This window comes from Nelusetta ayraudi, unplaced genomic scaffold (genome assembly GCF_046127955.1).
Source record: "Nelusetta ayraudi isolate G7.1 ecotype Tasmania unplaced genomic scaffold, CSIRO-AGI_Nayr_v1 ptg000023l, whole genome shotgun sequence".
Classification (NCBI taxonomy): domain Eukaryota; kingdom Metazoa; phylum Chordata; class Actinopteri; order Tetraodontiformes; family Monacanthidae; genus Nelusetta; species Nelusetta ayraudi.
In genome coordinates this window covers 1,598,130-1,615,103 of record NW_027466073.1, presented here as the reverse complement: position 1 = coordinate 1,615,103, position 16,974 = coordinate 1,598,130, and the positions used below count along the sequence as shown (strand labels likewise).

At 45.8% G+C, this 16,974-nt stretch overlaps 1 protein-coding gene across 1 annotated transcript; it reads left to right on the top strand.

Moving 5' to 3' along the window:
- The first annotated feature begins 3,518 nt into the window (after nt 1–3,518).
- On the top strand, nt 3,519–16,103 carry LOC142889616 (uncharacterized). The gene is made up of 5 exons (XM_076028394.1): nt 3,519–3,565; nt 12,473–13,090; nt 14,849–15,179; nt 15,503–15,678; nt 15,858–16,103. Exons 1-5 carry the CDS (start codon nt 3,519–3,521, stop codon nt 16,066–16,068), a joined length of 1,383 nt encoding a protein of 460 aa, XP_075884509.1. The 3' UTR covers nt 16,069–16,103.
- Nucleotides 16,104–16,974: the final 871 nt, after the last annotated feature.

Here is a 16,974-nt window from a genome sequence, read left to right as displayed (position 1 = left end):
TTTTAGATTCTGCCACCACAGCGTTGCGGCCGAGAACCCACTGCATCAGACTCGGACAATGGAGATGACTTCCTGACCGAGGAAGAAATGGAACGCCTGAGGAGGAGACTGAGGCAGCTGAGAAAGGTGACAAACGCCGAACGGCGAAACACTAGGTCACTAACGGCCGCACAGAGGCATCAAATGCCGATGGTTCAAGTGATGGGCCCAGAGGGGCAACCGTGCCACGTCTTCCGCCCCTGGACCTGATGGGCACTCTGGCCTTCCTTCCATCCCTGGAGGCCAGTGGAGAGAAGTTTGCAGAGGCCCTCGACGCGTTCTGCAGAGAATTCTGCCCCACCTTTCCAGAGCTGAGGCGTCTTTTGCCTCTGAAGATAGGGCCAGTTTCGTATGCTAAAATCAAGGAGAAGCTCACCACGGACGACAGAATGGTGAGCCCCGTCTGGACGCACGACGAGAACCGCCTCTACGCGCAGACCATTCAGGGCCTGATAGACCACATGTCAAGTTTCCCCGCAAGTGCGACACCACCAGAGTGGCCAAGTGCAAGCAACAAACAGGTGAGAGTGTCGACAAATATCTCAACCGACTAACAGAAGTGTACAACGAATTCTCAGGGGCAACACCACCGGCAGAGATTGGCGCTGTTTCCGGCCCATGGGAACAGGGCCTCATCAATGCATTCAGAAACGGGCTGCTTCCGCAGATTGCCAAAGCAGTCACCGAAAGCTGCGTGGGGATCGGCGAGGCCCGACTGGTCAAAGTGCAACGTCATGCAGCACACGCGGAGAGTCTGATGAAAGCAGCCGGCGAGGAAGAGGACAAGAAAGCAAAGCGTGACAAGCAGAAAACCTCTCTCTCTCTAGAGAGAGCCTCTCTCACCCCGATAAAGCACTTCACTGACACGGTGAGACGACCCGATAGGAACAACGACTACCGGAGAAGGGCAGCCGCCGGGGAGAGGCCGACGCGACGGACAGAACCAGGTGAGAGGATCGAAAGGGAACCGGCGATCAAGGTTCCTAGAGGATCCAACTTAGAGCAACTGAGGGGATGAGTTGGAGTGGGGGACACGGCATGGATCCGGCGAGACGGAGCCCCGGCCTACAGCGTTTTCGCAGGGAAGTGATGCACACACCCATATGCAACGCGCTTCTTGCAATGAAGAAATGCTTGCTGTCCCCTCTAACTTCCCTTCCCCTGCGGACACCTACACTGATTCAGATTCTGATGTTGCGTCTGCTGACACATACACTGACTCATGTTCTGATGTTGATTATTCCGAAACGTTTTACGATTTACGTGCTGATGCTGATTTTTCTTCTGACAAGGATTTAGGTTCGACTGATTGCTCTCAGCCTGACGGTGAGACATGCATTGACACTGACACAGAGTCCGAGGTTGATTTACGTGCAACCAAATTTTGAGCACCACTGACAGGTTAGAGCGTCGTCCCGCGCCGCCTCCTCCCACATACACGTTGTATAAAGAAGCTGCTTTTGAGAAACTGCCGCGGGTCACCCTTAGAATTATGGGTAAAAATATCACGTTCCTAGCCGATAGCGGAGCAACACTGTCGCTCATTCGTGCAAAGGAACTTCCTCAGTGTAAAAAAAGTGGGAGATATATTCATTCTATCGGGGCGGCTGGAACGACGAAGAGAGAACCTCTCACCATTCCACTTACTTGTATTGACTATGGCGACGAGACATGCACATCGCAAAAACAAATTAAACACAGCTTCGTATTGTCAGAAGTGTGCCCGATGAATTTGTTGGGAAGAGATTTGCTTCTAGCCCTGGGCATGAATCTCATCTGCACCCCCGACGGGTTGATTGTTGCCAGGTCGTTATCTTCCTCGGCCTTGGCTCAAATTCCTAAGCCTCTCTTGCATGTCTATCAGTGGTTGCTTCCCCTCGAGGCCTCAGACGAATTGATAGCGGCGGCTAAAGATAAGGTGCCAGGTGATGCTCACTTCATGAAAGCTCCCAATTTGCACTGCACAGCCAGTGCAACTCGTGAAAGAAACAATGTGTTTGAGAGTGAGTTTTTTCAAGCGTGAATGATGACCTTTTTGTTTGTACGTTGTTTTGGGGCCCCCAACGATGCGTTGCCTCTGTTTCACTCACACCAGAGCAGAGTGCATTTTCTTTCTGTCCGTGGGTCTACCCCACACATTTCACTTTCCAAGGGTCCAGGCGATGAGTGGAAGGACCTAGGTCCGTTTTTGACAGAATGCCTGTCGACCAAAGACTGGCACCGAAAGGAGGGGGGACATTTTTACTCCCCCTCCCTGAATGTGCATAAGACTGATTTTCGACTGGAAGCACAGGCTCTTCGCCCTCTGCACCTGACAGAGACACGCGACAGCGAGCGCCACAACACGAGGTTTGCATGTCTCACTGACACATTGCAGCTGCCCGAGGAACTGAGTGAGGTTCCCTCCTCACTGTGGGCTGCTCACAAATACGATGTGGGACTGATCAAAGGTGCCGAACCGGTGAAGATCACACCCAAAAGTGATATTCGGCCCAACCAGCCGCAATATCCTCTGAAGCCAGAAGCTGTTGAAGGGATCACTCCTGTTTTTGATTCTCTTCTCGAAGCAGGTGTCATTGTCCCATGCCCTGACTCGCCAGTGCACACGCCCATGTTCCCTGTCAAAAAGGCCAGAGTTCCTCCTCAACGTGATGACTGGAGGTTTGTTCAAGATTTGAGAGCAGTTAACGCTGCTGTCCACGCCAGGGCACCGAACGTGCCCAACCCACACACGATTTTATCGCAAATTCCGACTGATGCAACGTGGTTCACAGTTGTTGACCTGTCCAATGCTTTTTTCAGCGTTCCTGTTGACCCGGATAGCCAGTTTTGGTTTGCTTTTGAGTTCAACGGGAAACCCTACACCTTCACAAGGCTGTGTCAAGGCTACTGTGAATCACCCACCATTTTTAATGCAGCCCTCCGCAGTCCTTTTGAAGTTTTGTTTGCAGCTGCTCCCCAGATTGGGATGACTACAGGAGGAAAGGCACTCCCCTCCACGGCCTTGTGTGAAGACACAATGCTAACCTATTGTTCCAACCTTGCATCCGCTCTAGGAGATGTAAGGCGCCAAGTGTCCGCTGCTCTACCCCAGGCTGCGACGGGACCGCTGCACTGCCTGAAGCCTGGCGACTACGTCCTGGTGAAGGACCTCCGGAGAAAGAGCTGGAGAGCAAGTCGCTGGCTGGGGCCGTTCCAAGTGCTCCTGGTGACGCAGACCGCCGTCAAAGTTGCTGAAAGAGCCACCTGGATCTACGCGAGCCACTGCAAGCGGGTCGTCGCCGGGGAGCTGACGAGGACACTTCAGAGAGAGGAGGAGAGCCACGGGCTGGATCATCACCTGACGCCGAGGACGCCGGGAGCTGACGAGTGAAAGGCGAATCAAAACTTGACTTCACTCCAACGAAAGCAGCAAGATGGAACGTCCGGTGCCATGGCACCCATTCCGCCGGCCAGGCTTTTGCAGCCTACGGGGCACGATGGCCAGCCTGGGCCTCATCAGCGGGATCATCGTTTTCACAGTCTGGTGCTTGGATAGCACGAAGAGTTTCCGAGGAGAAGGTGGCAACACCACCATCACTGCCTCTGGCACTCCTGTTCCAGCACTCCCTGCTGGTTCACCTGCTTTTCCACTTCGCACCACACCCTACACTACACCCCACATAAACCTCAGTTTAGGTCAGCCAGGACAGGCTGACCGACACAAAAGATGGGCCACAACTGACATGCCCACTCATTCCCTGAAGACTCCTGCACACGCGTACGCAACCAACCTCTGGTGGCGTTACGTCAACTCTGCAGCACGAGCTCAAGGACATGTGAACTGTTTTGTTTGTTCCTGCATGCCGCGATCGACTGTTCAACTATCCTTCGAAGCTGTCGCTCTGAAGGGAGGGACTACACTTTGCGTGCACAGAATGGTAACCGGTTCAGTGGGCCAAAAGCCGTTTGACCCCGCCTTTACTGTGAACTCATCTGATTTCGGTCGTTTCATAGAATATGTAGCTGGTCCTCCCGCATCCGGAATGCCACACATTGGGGTAACTGTAATCGACCCCAGCCAGCGGCATTCCATTTGTTTTTTCCACAACGGCACAGGGCCGTTCTTGGGAAATGTTTCACTGTCTGCATGTACAAGTGTATTGTTTGCGCATCCTATGTGTTTACATAAGCGCCAGTACAGGGGCCGACCCGACCTCAAGTCGATGACAAGTGTATTGAAGCCGAACGGTAAACAAACTGTTTGTCATTATAAAAGTCCAGGTGACGCGGGTACACGCGTCCTGGATGGGTTCTACTGGTTGTGTGATTACAGAGTTTACCTCTTCCTTCCTCCCGCATGGAACGTATGTTGTCTACGCTGCCAGAGCCGTGTCTTCCTCAGGGAACGCGGATACAACTGTTGTTAAATCTGTCTCGACCATGACATGCGTGAAGAGAGCTGTGTCCCCTTATGCACCACATGACTCAGTGTGGGGAAGTAATGTTCCTGACAATTTTAAAGTGTTTCCAGAGTCTGCCAAAGTTGCTCTTTCGCTGTTCCCCTGGACAGGGGTGGGAAAACTTCTTTTTTTCGCTGACACACTCTACTACCGTTTATTGCAATTGACAAATTTGACACTGAATGCTACTTCATTAGCCAGGAGCTGAATGCTATTTGGTTAATGGTCCTTCAGAATCGTATGGTGCTAGACCTACTCACTGCACCCCAGGGTGGTGTTTGTGACATTGTAGGCACATTTTGTTGCACTTACATTCCAGATAATGCTGCAGATGGCGGAGCCATTTCCAAGGCTTTGGATAGCCTCAACAAACTTTCTGCTGCCGAGATGTCTGACCAAGGTGTCCCAGACGGGGACTGGTGGTCATGGCTCTCCCACGGGCAGTGGAAAGGGTGGTTGACAAAATTGCTCGCTCCCACCGTCTCTGTCGCCCTCGTCCTTGTGGTTATCACCTGCTGTTTTGTTCCCCTAATCAAGCGATGCGTCAAGAAAGTGTTCACTTTTCATCTGACTGGCTACCCAACACCTGACACTCGCAATCGGTTTGATATGTCTGAGGGAAGGTTTGTGAACGTCAGCGGGTTCCCAGATGCGTGGGGCTTTAACTGCCCTTATCCTAGTTGTGACTTCAACAATAGTCACAACGATGTGTTTGCCGAATACCCAGAACTCCCAGATCTCATCATTGAGGATGAGGATGTTGATGACATTGACTCCCTGTAAAATGTAGTACAGGTTCAATTTCAGTTTTTAGTAGTGTTTTTAGCATACGCATAACAATAGCTTAGAGGTTAATGTTTAATGAGTGTTATTTTTAGTACAACTCTAAGTTTGTATTACCATGTGCCTTACAGATTCCTGCCTTTGCGATCACGGGAAGTGTAACAGTCCAAGTTATGATATTTGTGTCTAAAGCCAATGGTGGACATGAATTGATGTTTGTGTGGATGTTTTCACTTGTGTGTCCTGTGATCAAGAATGATCAAAAGGGGGGAATGTAATGGGAAATATGTATTCTTGGGTTATTCTTTATTCTGTTGTTCTATGTTATATGATCACTAGTAGCGTATGTAACCTATTAGAGTCGTAGAATATCTTGTCAATCTATGGGGTCCTTTGTCCCCAACTCTCATGATTTCCCCGTCTAGGATATGAGCTGTGAAATCGTCCTGCCAGTCCTGTATTCATTGTTTTGTCTTCCTCTCTTCTCTTCCTCCTTCTCCCTTATCTTGTCCCCTCCCGGTCCTGCTACATAAAGACTTTCTTCTTCCTTTCCTCTGTGCATTTGCACTGGCATTCATTCGAGCTGTTGCACCTGATGCATCTGTTCTATTGGTTGTACTTTGTTTGTGCCACGGATATCCGATCATTTATTTCATGTTTATTAAATTACTATTTACTCAGTATTTCTGCATCGGTAGCTTTGCTCTTTTCCACGACAATTTTCTCTCCATTATGGTAGCAGTCTTGGTAAGACGGAGGAGGCATCGTTCTGCCAGGCGCTCACAGGAGCGTGTTTATCGTAGCAGAGCAACTGTACATAGCTCGTTGCTTCAGCAGCGAGGGCAGCTGACTCAGGAACTGAAATTTTTGGGTTTCTTTTCCGTGCATCCATGAACACAAATCAAACACACGCACTCAGGTTGCCAGACTGCAACATTCGCACCGTTTTCAGGTGCCGCATTTATGGGCGTGTTTGCGCCTGCATATGTCATTACCAGAAAAACCTTTGTGGATACCCGCATCTGTGGCGCAGATTGCAGCTGCAATCTCGCCGCAAAACACACTGTGTGTGTGCGTGTCACAACCTTTGACCCCAGTGGAGCCTGGTGGCTGGCGGACTGGTTCTCCCTACAAGCTGCTGTGGTTACTGGGAGAGACATCCCAGAAGCCACTGGTGGACCTTGCAGTGCCACATATGGACCATTTTCGTGCAACAGCCCTCCAAAGTTGATGCACTTTGAAAATTGACCAAAAATCGCTCAAAATCATGTCACAAAAATTTAAATGCCTCTAGCGCCCTCTAGGAAGGTCGAAACGACATGGGACAAAGACCCACACGTTCGTTGGATACAGATCTACATTCTGACACTCTGACCTTTGACCCCTGTCAAACCGGAAGTGGGCTATTTTCACTTGTTTGAAATCATCCAGAATCACAGAACTCAACAACCGTGAATGCTGCAAGTTTCAAACCTTTTGTATTACACAGACTAGACCAGGGGTCCCCAAACTATGGCCCGGGGGCCACATCCGGCCCGCTGCGTGTCTCTGTCCGGCCCGCGTGAAGGCAGTCATAATCCCCCCCGCCACTTAACTTTGCCGACACGTTACCGTAGCGCGACAGCGATAGCGCGCTCCGGCTCTAGTTCCCCCGCTCAACAAAGACGTTATCGCTATTTCCAACCAGCACCCCAATACCCCCCCACCCCCCGTCAACGTAAAAAAATGCCGGGACGTTAGCGCTATATTTCCACCCAGCACCCCCGTCAACGAACCGTGGCCCGCAGACATGATGCAGTTCCGTCAAGTGGCCCATTGCTAAAAAAGTTTGGAGACCACTGGACTAGACTGTCAGAAGGTCAATGTAAAAAAAATTAAAAAAAAATGGTCTGGATGCGTTGCACCGTTTTCATTTTATAGCCCTTTAAAGTCGATGGATGTCAAAACTGAACAAAAACTAAAAATGCACGTAGCGCCCTCTAGGAACTTCTAAAATTAATGCAGCGAAAACCCACGCATTCGTCTCATCAAGCTCTACGTCGCATACAATTTTTGTCATCCGACAAAGAGGAAGTGAAATATTTCTAGTTGTTTGAGATCGCCCCAACGAAAAAAAATACTGTACGTTTTTTCACTGACCACGCCTACACCGTTATTCACACCCTGGACTGAACTATACATATTTAGATTGCTGAAGCCCTTAGCTAAAAGATGATGCCAATATCTTTGATGTAGACGCCGAACTCTGCTCTTGCTCGTTGGGAGCCCTAACGCCTTTCTCTTTCTCTCCCTCTTTTTCAACACACACATAAATGGCTGCAGTTTCCTCTAGGAAAGTGCTACAGACGTCATTCAAACATCCACATGTTTGTCTCATCGAGGCCTATATTTTAAATTTGACAGCCACTTCAAAAAAAAAAACTGGAGGTAAAAAATCTGCATCATTTGCATACACCGTCTTATGATGATTAATTAGACCTCTTCGCCCTCTTTTTGAACACACACAAATGGCTGCAGTTTCCTTTAGGAAAGTGCTACAGACGTCATTTAAACACCCGCGTGTTTGTCTCGTCAACACCTATAATTTACATTTGACAGCCACTTCAAAAAATAAAACTGGAGGTAAAAAATCTGCATCATTTGCATGGACTCCTTTCAGAGTCAGCAGATGTCGCCGGGTGTTGGCTGAGGTCGTGGGTCATCAGGGGTCGGCGGCTCAGTCCCGCAAACGCTGCTTGCAGCTTTAATTGATCTTGCTAATTGAATTTTATACTATTAGATTATTGTTCAGTGATGAATTTTAAATGCAAATTTATACTTGTGATTTATTTTGATTAAAAGTTGCTACCGTAATTTCCGGACTATAAAGCGAACCTGAATATAAGCCGCACCAGCTAAATGTAGGGGTAAAAACAAATGTGTACATATACGAGCCGCACTGGACTATAAGCCGCAGGTGTTTCCTCAGGAAACGGGTCCGCGGAACAGATCGGTTCAGCGGCTGCGAGCCTGCGACTCTGGACTCGCACCGCGGATCCTGTTTGCGGGGTCCCGCTGGTCACCTCGGTTAATTGGTATGGAGCGACGCACCGGAGCTCACAAAGACAGAGCGCGCTGAACCCACTGAACACACGTCAAACCGCTGTCACTTTTTCTTCATGCACACTGGAACCATTAAAGTCGCTTCATGAACACTGAACCCAGAAACCACCTGTCACTGTTCATCTTCCTCCTGCGCACTGAAACCGCTGCTCTCCGTGTCGCCGCTTGTCTCGTTTTTGCACTTCCTGCTAAAGCGCACCCGGGCGGGTGAAGTAACATCCACAGAAAAGCCGCACCTTTGCATAAGCCGCATGGTTAAAAGCGTGGGGGAAAAGTACCGGCTTATAGTCTAGAAAATACGGTAACTATCATTTATTAATGTATTTGAACAAGAATTTTTATTGTTACAAGCACTTATTGAAACCTTTTATTGTGTTGCAATTTTCACGGTGTTCTTTGGTGCTGCATCAAGTTGTTTAAATAAACGCACCTTATTAACATCAGTACAAAGCGCGGAATAACTAATTGACAAGCGGTAGTTACAGGCTCTGTGTTGAGTAAATTGAAATTATTGTAGGCGCTACATGCCAGTGTATCATTCATTGGTGCAAGCATCAGCTGTTTGTCGCCGGTGTGATCGCTATTTCTACTTTGCACCTGCCTGTGTAAAAATCACACCTCTTTAATTCACACATCTAGTTTCCCACAGTACTCTCCTGCTGTGCACTAGCCCATTTCCCGTGGCATGACTGCCGAAACCACCTCCGAACCATTTGTTTAACCAGTTGCCCTTCCAGGATCAAACTACCTTTGAACCTCTTGTCCTTCCCCGTTTTACCCACGTTCATAAAACCTGACTGTTCCCTTTTTCTGCAGATACACACTGAGCCTGTCTCGGGTGCGTGTCCGGTGCTCCGTAATAAAACTGTCAGAAGACTCTGGATTCCTCTCGCAGATCTTAATTTTTTCCACCACACCGGTCACACATGTCACTGGGGGTTTGGGTAGAGGGACGCAGATTGAACGATTGAAGATATATTCACCTGTGCACCACGGTGGCGGCATGGAGAGGGGGTGAGTTGGGAGCATGTATTTATTGTTGACCGTTAAGCTAACCCCATAACTGCTTTGCACTCCGACCACTTGCCTTGCCTTGTTTGTTTGTTTGTTTGTTTGTTTGTTTGTAGCTACAAAAATAAATGGCAACGACCCATGTTATGAACCAATCAAGGATATGGTGTTATGGTTTGTGTAGTGAGTCACAAATGCAATGTTCCCATTCTCGGTGGCTTTGTCCGTTTGTAAATGTGTAAATAAATTACTCAGTTTTGTTATATGCTGCTTGGGAAGAAGAGGCTTTGAAGAGGCTTTGATTGTAGCTCTGTTCAGAACCATGCTTTGAGGTGTTTCCTTAGTGTGCATAAATATGGAGCAAAGGGCAACTTTTACAAGGGGAGCAGGATGCACTCCATGAATCATTAAACAAAGATATATGATACGATTGTGGAACCGGCTTGTCAGTCTGCCAAGAGGAAATGAGGAAAATTTCTAATTACCCCTGCTTTAGGGATGATTCAAAATGATTCTCTGGCTCTGACTTGCATAACGCCGTGAAACAACTTGCAATGGAATATAAGTTATTTCAGACAAATTTCTGCAAATTGTTTTATTTGTATGTGTCTCTATTTGAATAGGCTGTATTATTATTTGCTTAGTTCTTTGGTCACATGGCTATCGTGGATGTAATTGTGGGAATAATATTTGACAAATGTATTGATCAGTGTCTAATAAGCCCATGAGGGCTGCACACCAATGATGGTGTTAGACGCTTAAACAGGTCAATCAATCAATCCATTAGTAGTATAATATAAAGATTTTGAGTTACCCTGCTGCACAAGGACACTTTTGTGCTTCAATATGTTTGCCTTCTGTCTCCAATTATCTCTCTGCAGAGGCTTTACTCACCACAGGAAACAAGTTGAGTTGCTATCACTTGTTTTTAAGACAATGTCATACTGTAATGCATGATGCAGGATACTGTCGTGGCAGAAATTAAGTCTTCCCTGAACAACCAATGTCTGACTTTCTAGTCTTTATTTGAGAATCTCAAAGGCAACCACTCTCACAGAGCATTCTGTAGAAATGGGAGCAAACATAGAAGAACTGTGCATCCTTTTGTACAGTTTTTTGGTTGTGTCCCATCTGAACATCTGCTGTTGTTTGTTTTTGCCTATAAAAAGATATGGTCAAGCAGAATCAGGTATGTGGAGTCAAAGCAATAAAACATGCATGGACATGCCAGGTATGCAACAGAAGCAACTCAAAATCCAACTTGAAGGCACTTTAAGGACTGAGGAGCAGTGCAAACATAATAAACATTACCTCTGGAATAGCAAAGAAAGCAGTCTTGCAGGACTCCTAGAGTTCATCAAGATTACTTGGTTTCATCTTCCAAGCCTCCTCTTTCATCTTATCCCATACATGCTTAATAATGTTCATGTCTGGTGACTGGGCTGGCCAGTCCTGGAGCACCTTGACCTTCTTTGCTTTCAGGAATTTTGATGTGGAGGCTGAAGTATGAGATGGAGCACCATCCTGCTGAAGAATTTGATTTGTGCTGTGGTTTGGAATGTAATGGGCATCAAAAATGTCTTGGTACTTCCAGCTGTTGATGTTGCCATCCACTCTGCAGATCTCTTGCACACCCCATACTGGATGTAACCCCAAACCATGATTTTTCCTCCACCAAACTTTACTGTTTTCTGGGAGAATCTTGGGTCCATGTGGATTCCAGTAGGTCTTCTGCAATGTTTAAGGCGATTGGAGTGCAGTTCAATAGATGATTCATCAGAAAAATCTACCTTTTGCCACTTTTCCCCTGTCCATCCTTTCTCCAAAGCTGTGGGCCTTGGCAAATGCAACACAATTTTTTAGTTGTCTTTGTTTAATGCTGGTTTTTGAGCACTAATGCTACCATGGAGACCACTCTGTGAGAGAATTTGATAAACTGTTCTTGCAGATACAGGGGTTTCTGTCGACCATTTCTCATGTAACTGTGCTGCAGTTGAAAAAGGGCTGGCCCTGGACTGTCGAAGCGACAAACGGTCCTCTCAAACAGTTGTCTTATGTGGTCTGCCTGACCTGGGATTTTCATGAACTACACCAGTTTCTTCAAATCTTTTTCTTATCCTCTCCACTTGATGTTTGGATACATTGAAGGTGTCTGCCACCTCAGCAGCAGACTTGGTCTTCAGGTTCTTGATGATCAGCACTTTAGTCTGTGTTTGAGTCTTTGGCATTTTTTGAGAGGCCAAGTTGCACTTCACATGAAGGTCTGGTGTGCTGGGGCTCTTTTTATACACACCTAGTGATGTGTTGATGACAGCATTTCTCATAGGTGAAGCTCTAATTTGTGATCGGTTGAATCATTTGAAGAACGACAAGACTTTTGTCGAAGCAAAATCTGACCTTTCTGCCCTAATTAAATGATAAAACTCAATGAATGAAACAAAACTTTATTTTGGTATGATAAACATAATCTAGAGGCCCTTGCCTTTCATATAAGCCATTTCTGATTCCAATTGATCAAGTACAGGTAAAGTTATTATTTGTTGTTCCTACAACTTAGATAAGCGACAAGACTTTTCTCAAGGACTGTAGCCCTTGACAGGAGCAACTGCTTACTTGACATAGCAATAGTAACCAATGAGGATGGGAAAGAGAAAATGGTAAATGGTAAATACAGGTATTTTCATTTTAGTCAGAACAATATTGTTACCCAATATACACAAAATATTGCAGTAGATTTCTGCGAAAATAACCATTTGATTTAGTATTTGATTTGTTTGAGCAAGCCATCTACAGTGAAAATGAAGTGTTGCCTAAGGTCGGCGTGTTAAAAACATTTTATCCACTTATTGTTGACCCACTTTGAACAAGACCCTTACTATATGTATATATAAAATAACCGTTGTATGGGTAGGAAAACCAAACTAGATTTATTTATTTTCATAATAGCATCAAACTTATTCATGCAATATAATGTTGTATTGTATTGTTGTATTGTTGTATAATATGCATTATAAATGTTGTCAAAAAAAAAAAAGAAATCTGCACCTTTATTTTTTTTGCACTCGCTGACTAACTGAATCCTCATTCTGCCCCAGGTTTGAACTCAACTTCCTCTGTGGCTGGATGGGTAAAGTCAGCATGAGTAGGATATTCACTGTCTTCTGCATCATCTCAGGCATCGTCTCCCTACTGCTTCTGAGAATAGACAACTCGAAAAAGGCCATCCCGAAGCCCCATGGCCAGCCACGCCCATCCTCGGTCACAAACTTGACCATCACCCCTCTGAATCACACAAAGCACTTTTTGGTGTCTGCCTTCATAGACCGCAGGTCCCCCAGCTTTGACCTGCGCATCATCGGCATATTTAAGACAGACTCAATTGAGTCCCTTTCCTGTCTCTTCTGGTGCAAAGGCCAAGTTTCAACCAGCAATTATACCAGAACGTTAGTGCACTCGGACACCTTTGGGTTCCCCTACGTGACTACAGACGTCATGTGTTCGATACCCAAGAACTGCGAGGCTACATACGTCACACTTGTGACTAAGAGGAACAGCATGGAAGGTGACGAACACACATGGCTCCCCATACGAAATATCGAAACCGGGGCAAACGAAGGGAAAATGTTGAAGCATAACTTCACCGTGTGCATCTCCACTATGTTTGACAACTACAACAACGTGCTTCAGTTCGCGCAGTCCCTGGAGATGTACAGGTAAGCATTTTGCCAAACGATTTCTAAAATTCAAACCTTGCAATACTGGAGCAACGGAGACACCTAACCAGCCAATAGTAGTAACACGGCAACAGTGTGAAACAGCTGCAAGGCGATCCAGGCTACACAACGACTAAGATGCCTGATTAATATTTTATCAAGCCTGTCAATGAATTTCTCTGCTTATCAGAGGGGGAGCAGAGTGGACTTGTGGCCTCTGAGCCTTAATCGTCACAGTGCAACTCCATCAGGGGAGAGATGTGAAAAGTCTGATGGAGGAAAAGTTTTCAGATCTCTATTTGTCATTGAGAATGCCAGTGGAGCAGCTTTACGTTAATGATGATAATTATGATGATTTTTTTTTTTTAAAGACAAAAAACATGGGGAAGAACCTACACCTGGCATTGTGGTCAGAAACCCAAAATTGGCAACAAGGGTTCAATGTAAAGGTAGTATTAATGTCAATTCTTGTGCCCTGCATGACAACACAAAGGTTTAATTTGCATAGTTGTAGTTTTCTCATTTCAGGTTAGTTTACTGACAGTATGAATTTAATTACATTTTGGGTTTGTTTTGCATGAGTCCTTTTGTGAACAGTTAAAAAGTGGCCTGGTCTGATGTACGTTTTTGAGGCTGTTTTTTGTGTGGTTAGCGGTAGTGTGAGGCAGCCTACTAATCTGTACTTTGAGGTTAAGAAAACGAAACAGCTGATACAGGCCTTAACAATTCTTACACACCCCCTTGAATGAACTTTTAAATGCATTCCAGATTGTTGCTGGACTTGTTGTTGCATGCCACCTGCATTCCCTGAAATTATACCAAATTTTTGAAGCGTGCCAATGTGAAATCAGAAGGTGGTATGGTGTACCAAATAGAACATTATATATTTTTTTCATTTTCACCGAGGGTCACATAAGCATTATACTCATGCATTTGCATGCATTTCAAAATGCTTACTTATATTTCAAGTTGGTTTCACTAACACATTGCATTAACCTTGTTCAAAAGTTTCTTTAAACTTGACAGACATTGCATGCATGGTTTTTCGACCTACTACCTACTTCTCTTCTTTATCTTTGTTTTATTAGGGATAGAAACGATTGATAATTGTGTGGAAAATTGCATTATTGCATGTTCATCACTTAAGTTCATTGAGTCAAGTCATTTTTATTTACATGGCACATTTACAAACGGCAAAGCTGCACCAAAGTGCTTGACAATAAAAGTGCATAGAGTGCATACACATTGACATCTATATGTATATATATATAAATAAATATATTATCCCATGTATTCATCTCTTGTCAGATCAAGGCTACAAAACAACCGACACGCTTTATTCATTAATAATAAATGAAGAATGTCTGAAACACCACTTGGACAAGCTAAATATTAACAACCACATATAAAAGATACACATGTGATGCTCATATGCAAAATTGTCCTTGGTAATTTGAATGGTTCAGGCTGGAGACTCCAATTTCTTGGTTTATTTTGACACTGTGCACAGTGATTGTGCCAATTACATGCACAGAAGTTTGCAACAAGCCTTTAACCAGAACAGACCTTTCTGAAATCACAACTTCTTCAAGGGGTTTCCTCAGGGTGCAAAATTCTCATTTTAAGTTGTTGTAAATGTTGGACATTATTCGGACAGAGAAAAAGGATTTGTTTTGTCGTATCTTACTGATCTATTTGTGTGGACCAGTTCTGCTTGACTTGGCACCATTGATGTGCTTTTCCTCTGCTTTGCCCCAGATTGCTCGGTGTGGACAGGGTGGTGGTCTACAACAATTCTTGTGGCCCGGAACTGGACCGCCTGCTGCGGGTTTACAGCGAAGAGGACTTTGTGGAGATGGTTCCTTGGCCCATCCAAGAGCACCTGGTTCCGTCGCACGGCTGGCAGCACTCTGTCAGCGGCGGGGACGTGCACTACTTCGGTCAGCAGGCCACCCTCAACGAGTGCATTTACAGGTCCATGACGCGCTCTCGCTACGTGCTATTGAACGACATCGACGAGATCTTAATGCCGTACCAACACGACGACCTGATGTCTCTGATGAACACGCTCCAAAAGCAGCACCCAAACGTAGGATATTTTTCCGCTTTGCTCCAGGGCTGGGCTGTGGTGGCAATGGGCATTTCTAACATTTAAAAAAAAAAAAATGTATTATTACTTACTTAACAGCAAGCATGAAATGAATTACCTTTTGTGTAGCTTTAGTGGTTCACCACACATTGTGTTTTCCATTTCCAGTTAATAATCATGTTTGATAATCGTGATCCAACTGCCATTTACATCATCTATGTTATGGTTTCTATACTGTCGTTGTCAAGCCCTGGCTCATTGACACTGCTCATCACATCTATTGGCCATTTTGAGCATCTCTTTGTATCGTCCTTGTGTCATAGGTCGGGGTGTTCATGATTGAGAACCGTGTATTCCCAAATAATCATTTTGAGCCCAGCAAGAAGTTCCACTTGTCTCAATGGAATGATGTGCCTGGAGTTAATATCCTGGAGCACATTTACAAGGAGACACCGGACAGAAATGTTTACCACCCACACAAGCTGATTCTGCAACCAAAGTAGGTGGAAAGGTGATGGTTATAGTAGAGTAGTAGTTCTTGAGGTAATTAATCAAGCTAGGCTGCTTGACTGAACCCCATAATAATAACAAAAGACATTTCAATATTTTGTGTATAATCTCAGACCTACATAATACATGTAAGAACTTCACATACGCTCTGCTCTTTGTGCGTCACAGGATGGTGGAGCAAACCTCGATTCATGAAGTGCTGAAGAACTTTGGGGAACGTTACAAGGTTGCGCCCGAGGTCTGCCAGAACATTCATGTACGCGCGGGCCAGCAGAAGGAACCGGTGGAGCGCAAAGTAGACAAGCGACTGTGGGACTTCAGTGAAAGACTGATTCCCAATGTGGACAAGAGGCTCAAGCGTGCCGGACTGCTCGGCTGAACGGAGCGTAGCGGATGAATGACGCGGACGATCTGGCAGAATGAATGTGCAGGTTCACTCACAGTGCCAGTAAGTTGCTTAAATCAACACAGGTCCTTTCAGCCATTTTGTTCAGTCATAGTCCATTTTTCTACAGCGTTGTCATATTTTGTGCAGCTTGTCCCCCTACTGGCCATATGTTGGAATAAATGCCTTGTTTGTGTTTTAATGTGCCTCTTATTCATTAAGTTTTCTCTTCAGAAGTGGTTTGGGAGCAATGGGCTCCCTGCTGAAAAAGTGTTATTATGGACTGACTGCGCGGAAGACCAGTTCGAAATTAACTGGGCTTTCGCAAGGGCGAAAGACCCTATTGTTTTTGCTTTGTTTCTTCTTCTTCTTCTTCTTCTTCTTCTTCTTTTTATTATTATTATTATCTTTATTGTTATGGTTCATGCCCCTTTAAGAGTCTCTGTGTAGACGTTTTTGTTATAGGTACGTGCTACGTCACGAGCAGCCAGTCCTAAGTTGGTCTTCAGTAAAGAACCATAAACCGCTCTCTCTGTGGTCTTATTTTAGTCCGTTAAGACACAACAACTGGCGACGAGGATACTTACCCACGGTGTGGATATATGTTTAGGTGCAGCCCATGTCGGGTAACGGGAGTGAAAATTCCCCAGAGTTATTGACGTACCGTCCGGTTTGGAGCGACCTCGCCAGCCGTTAGCTGCAACACAAGGAAGATGGCGAACATCGGGAAGATGGATGTGTTTGATGACACGCAGGAAAGTTGGGCAAGTTATACAGAACGTCTGGAGCAGTACTTCATTGTCAACGAGGTGGCAGATGACAAGAAATTGCCAGCCTTGCTAAGCCTGATTGGTCCGAAGACGTACGGGCTGCTCCGCGATCGGACTGCTCCAGCAAAAC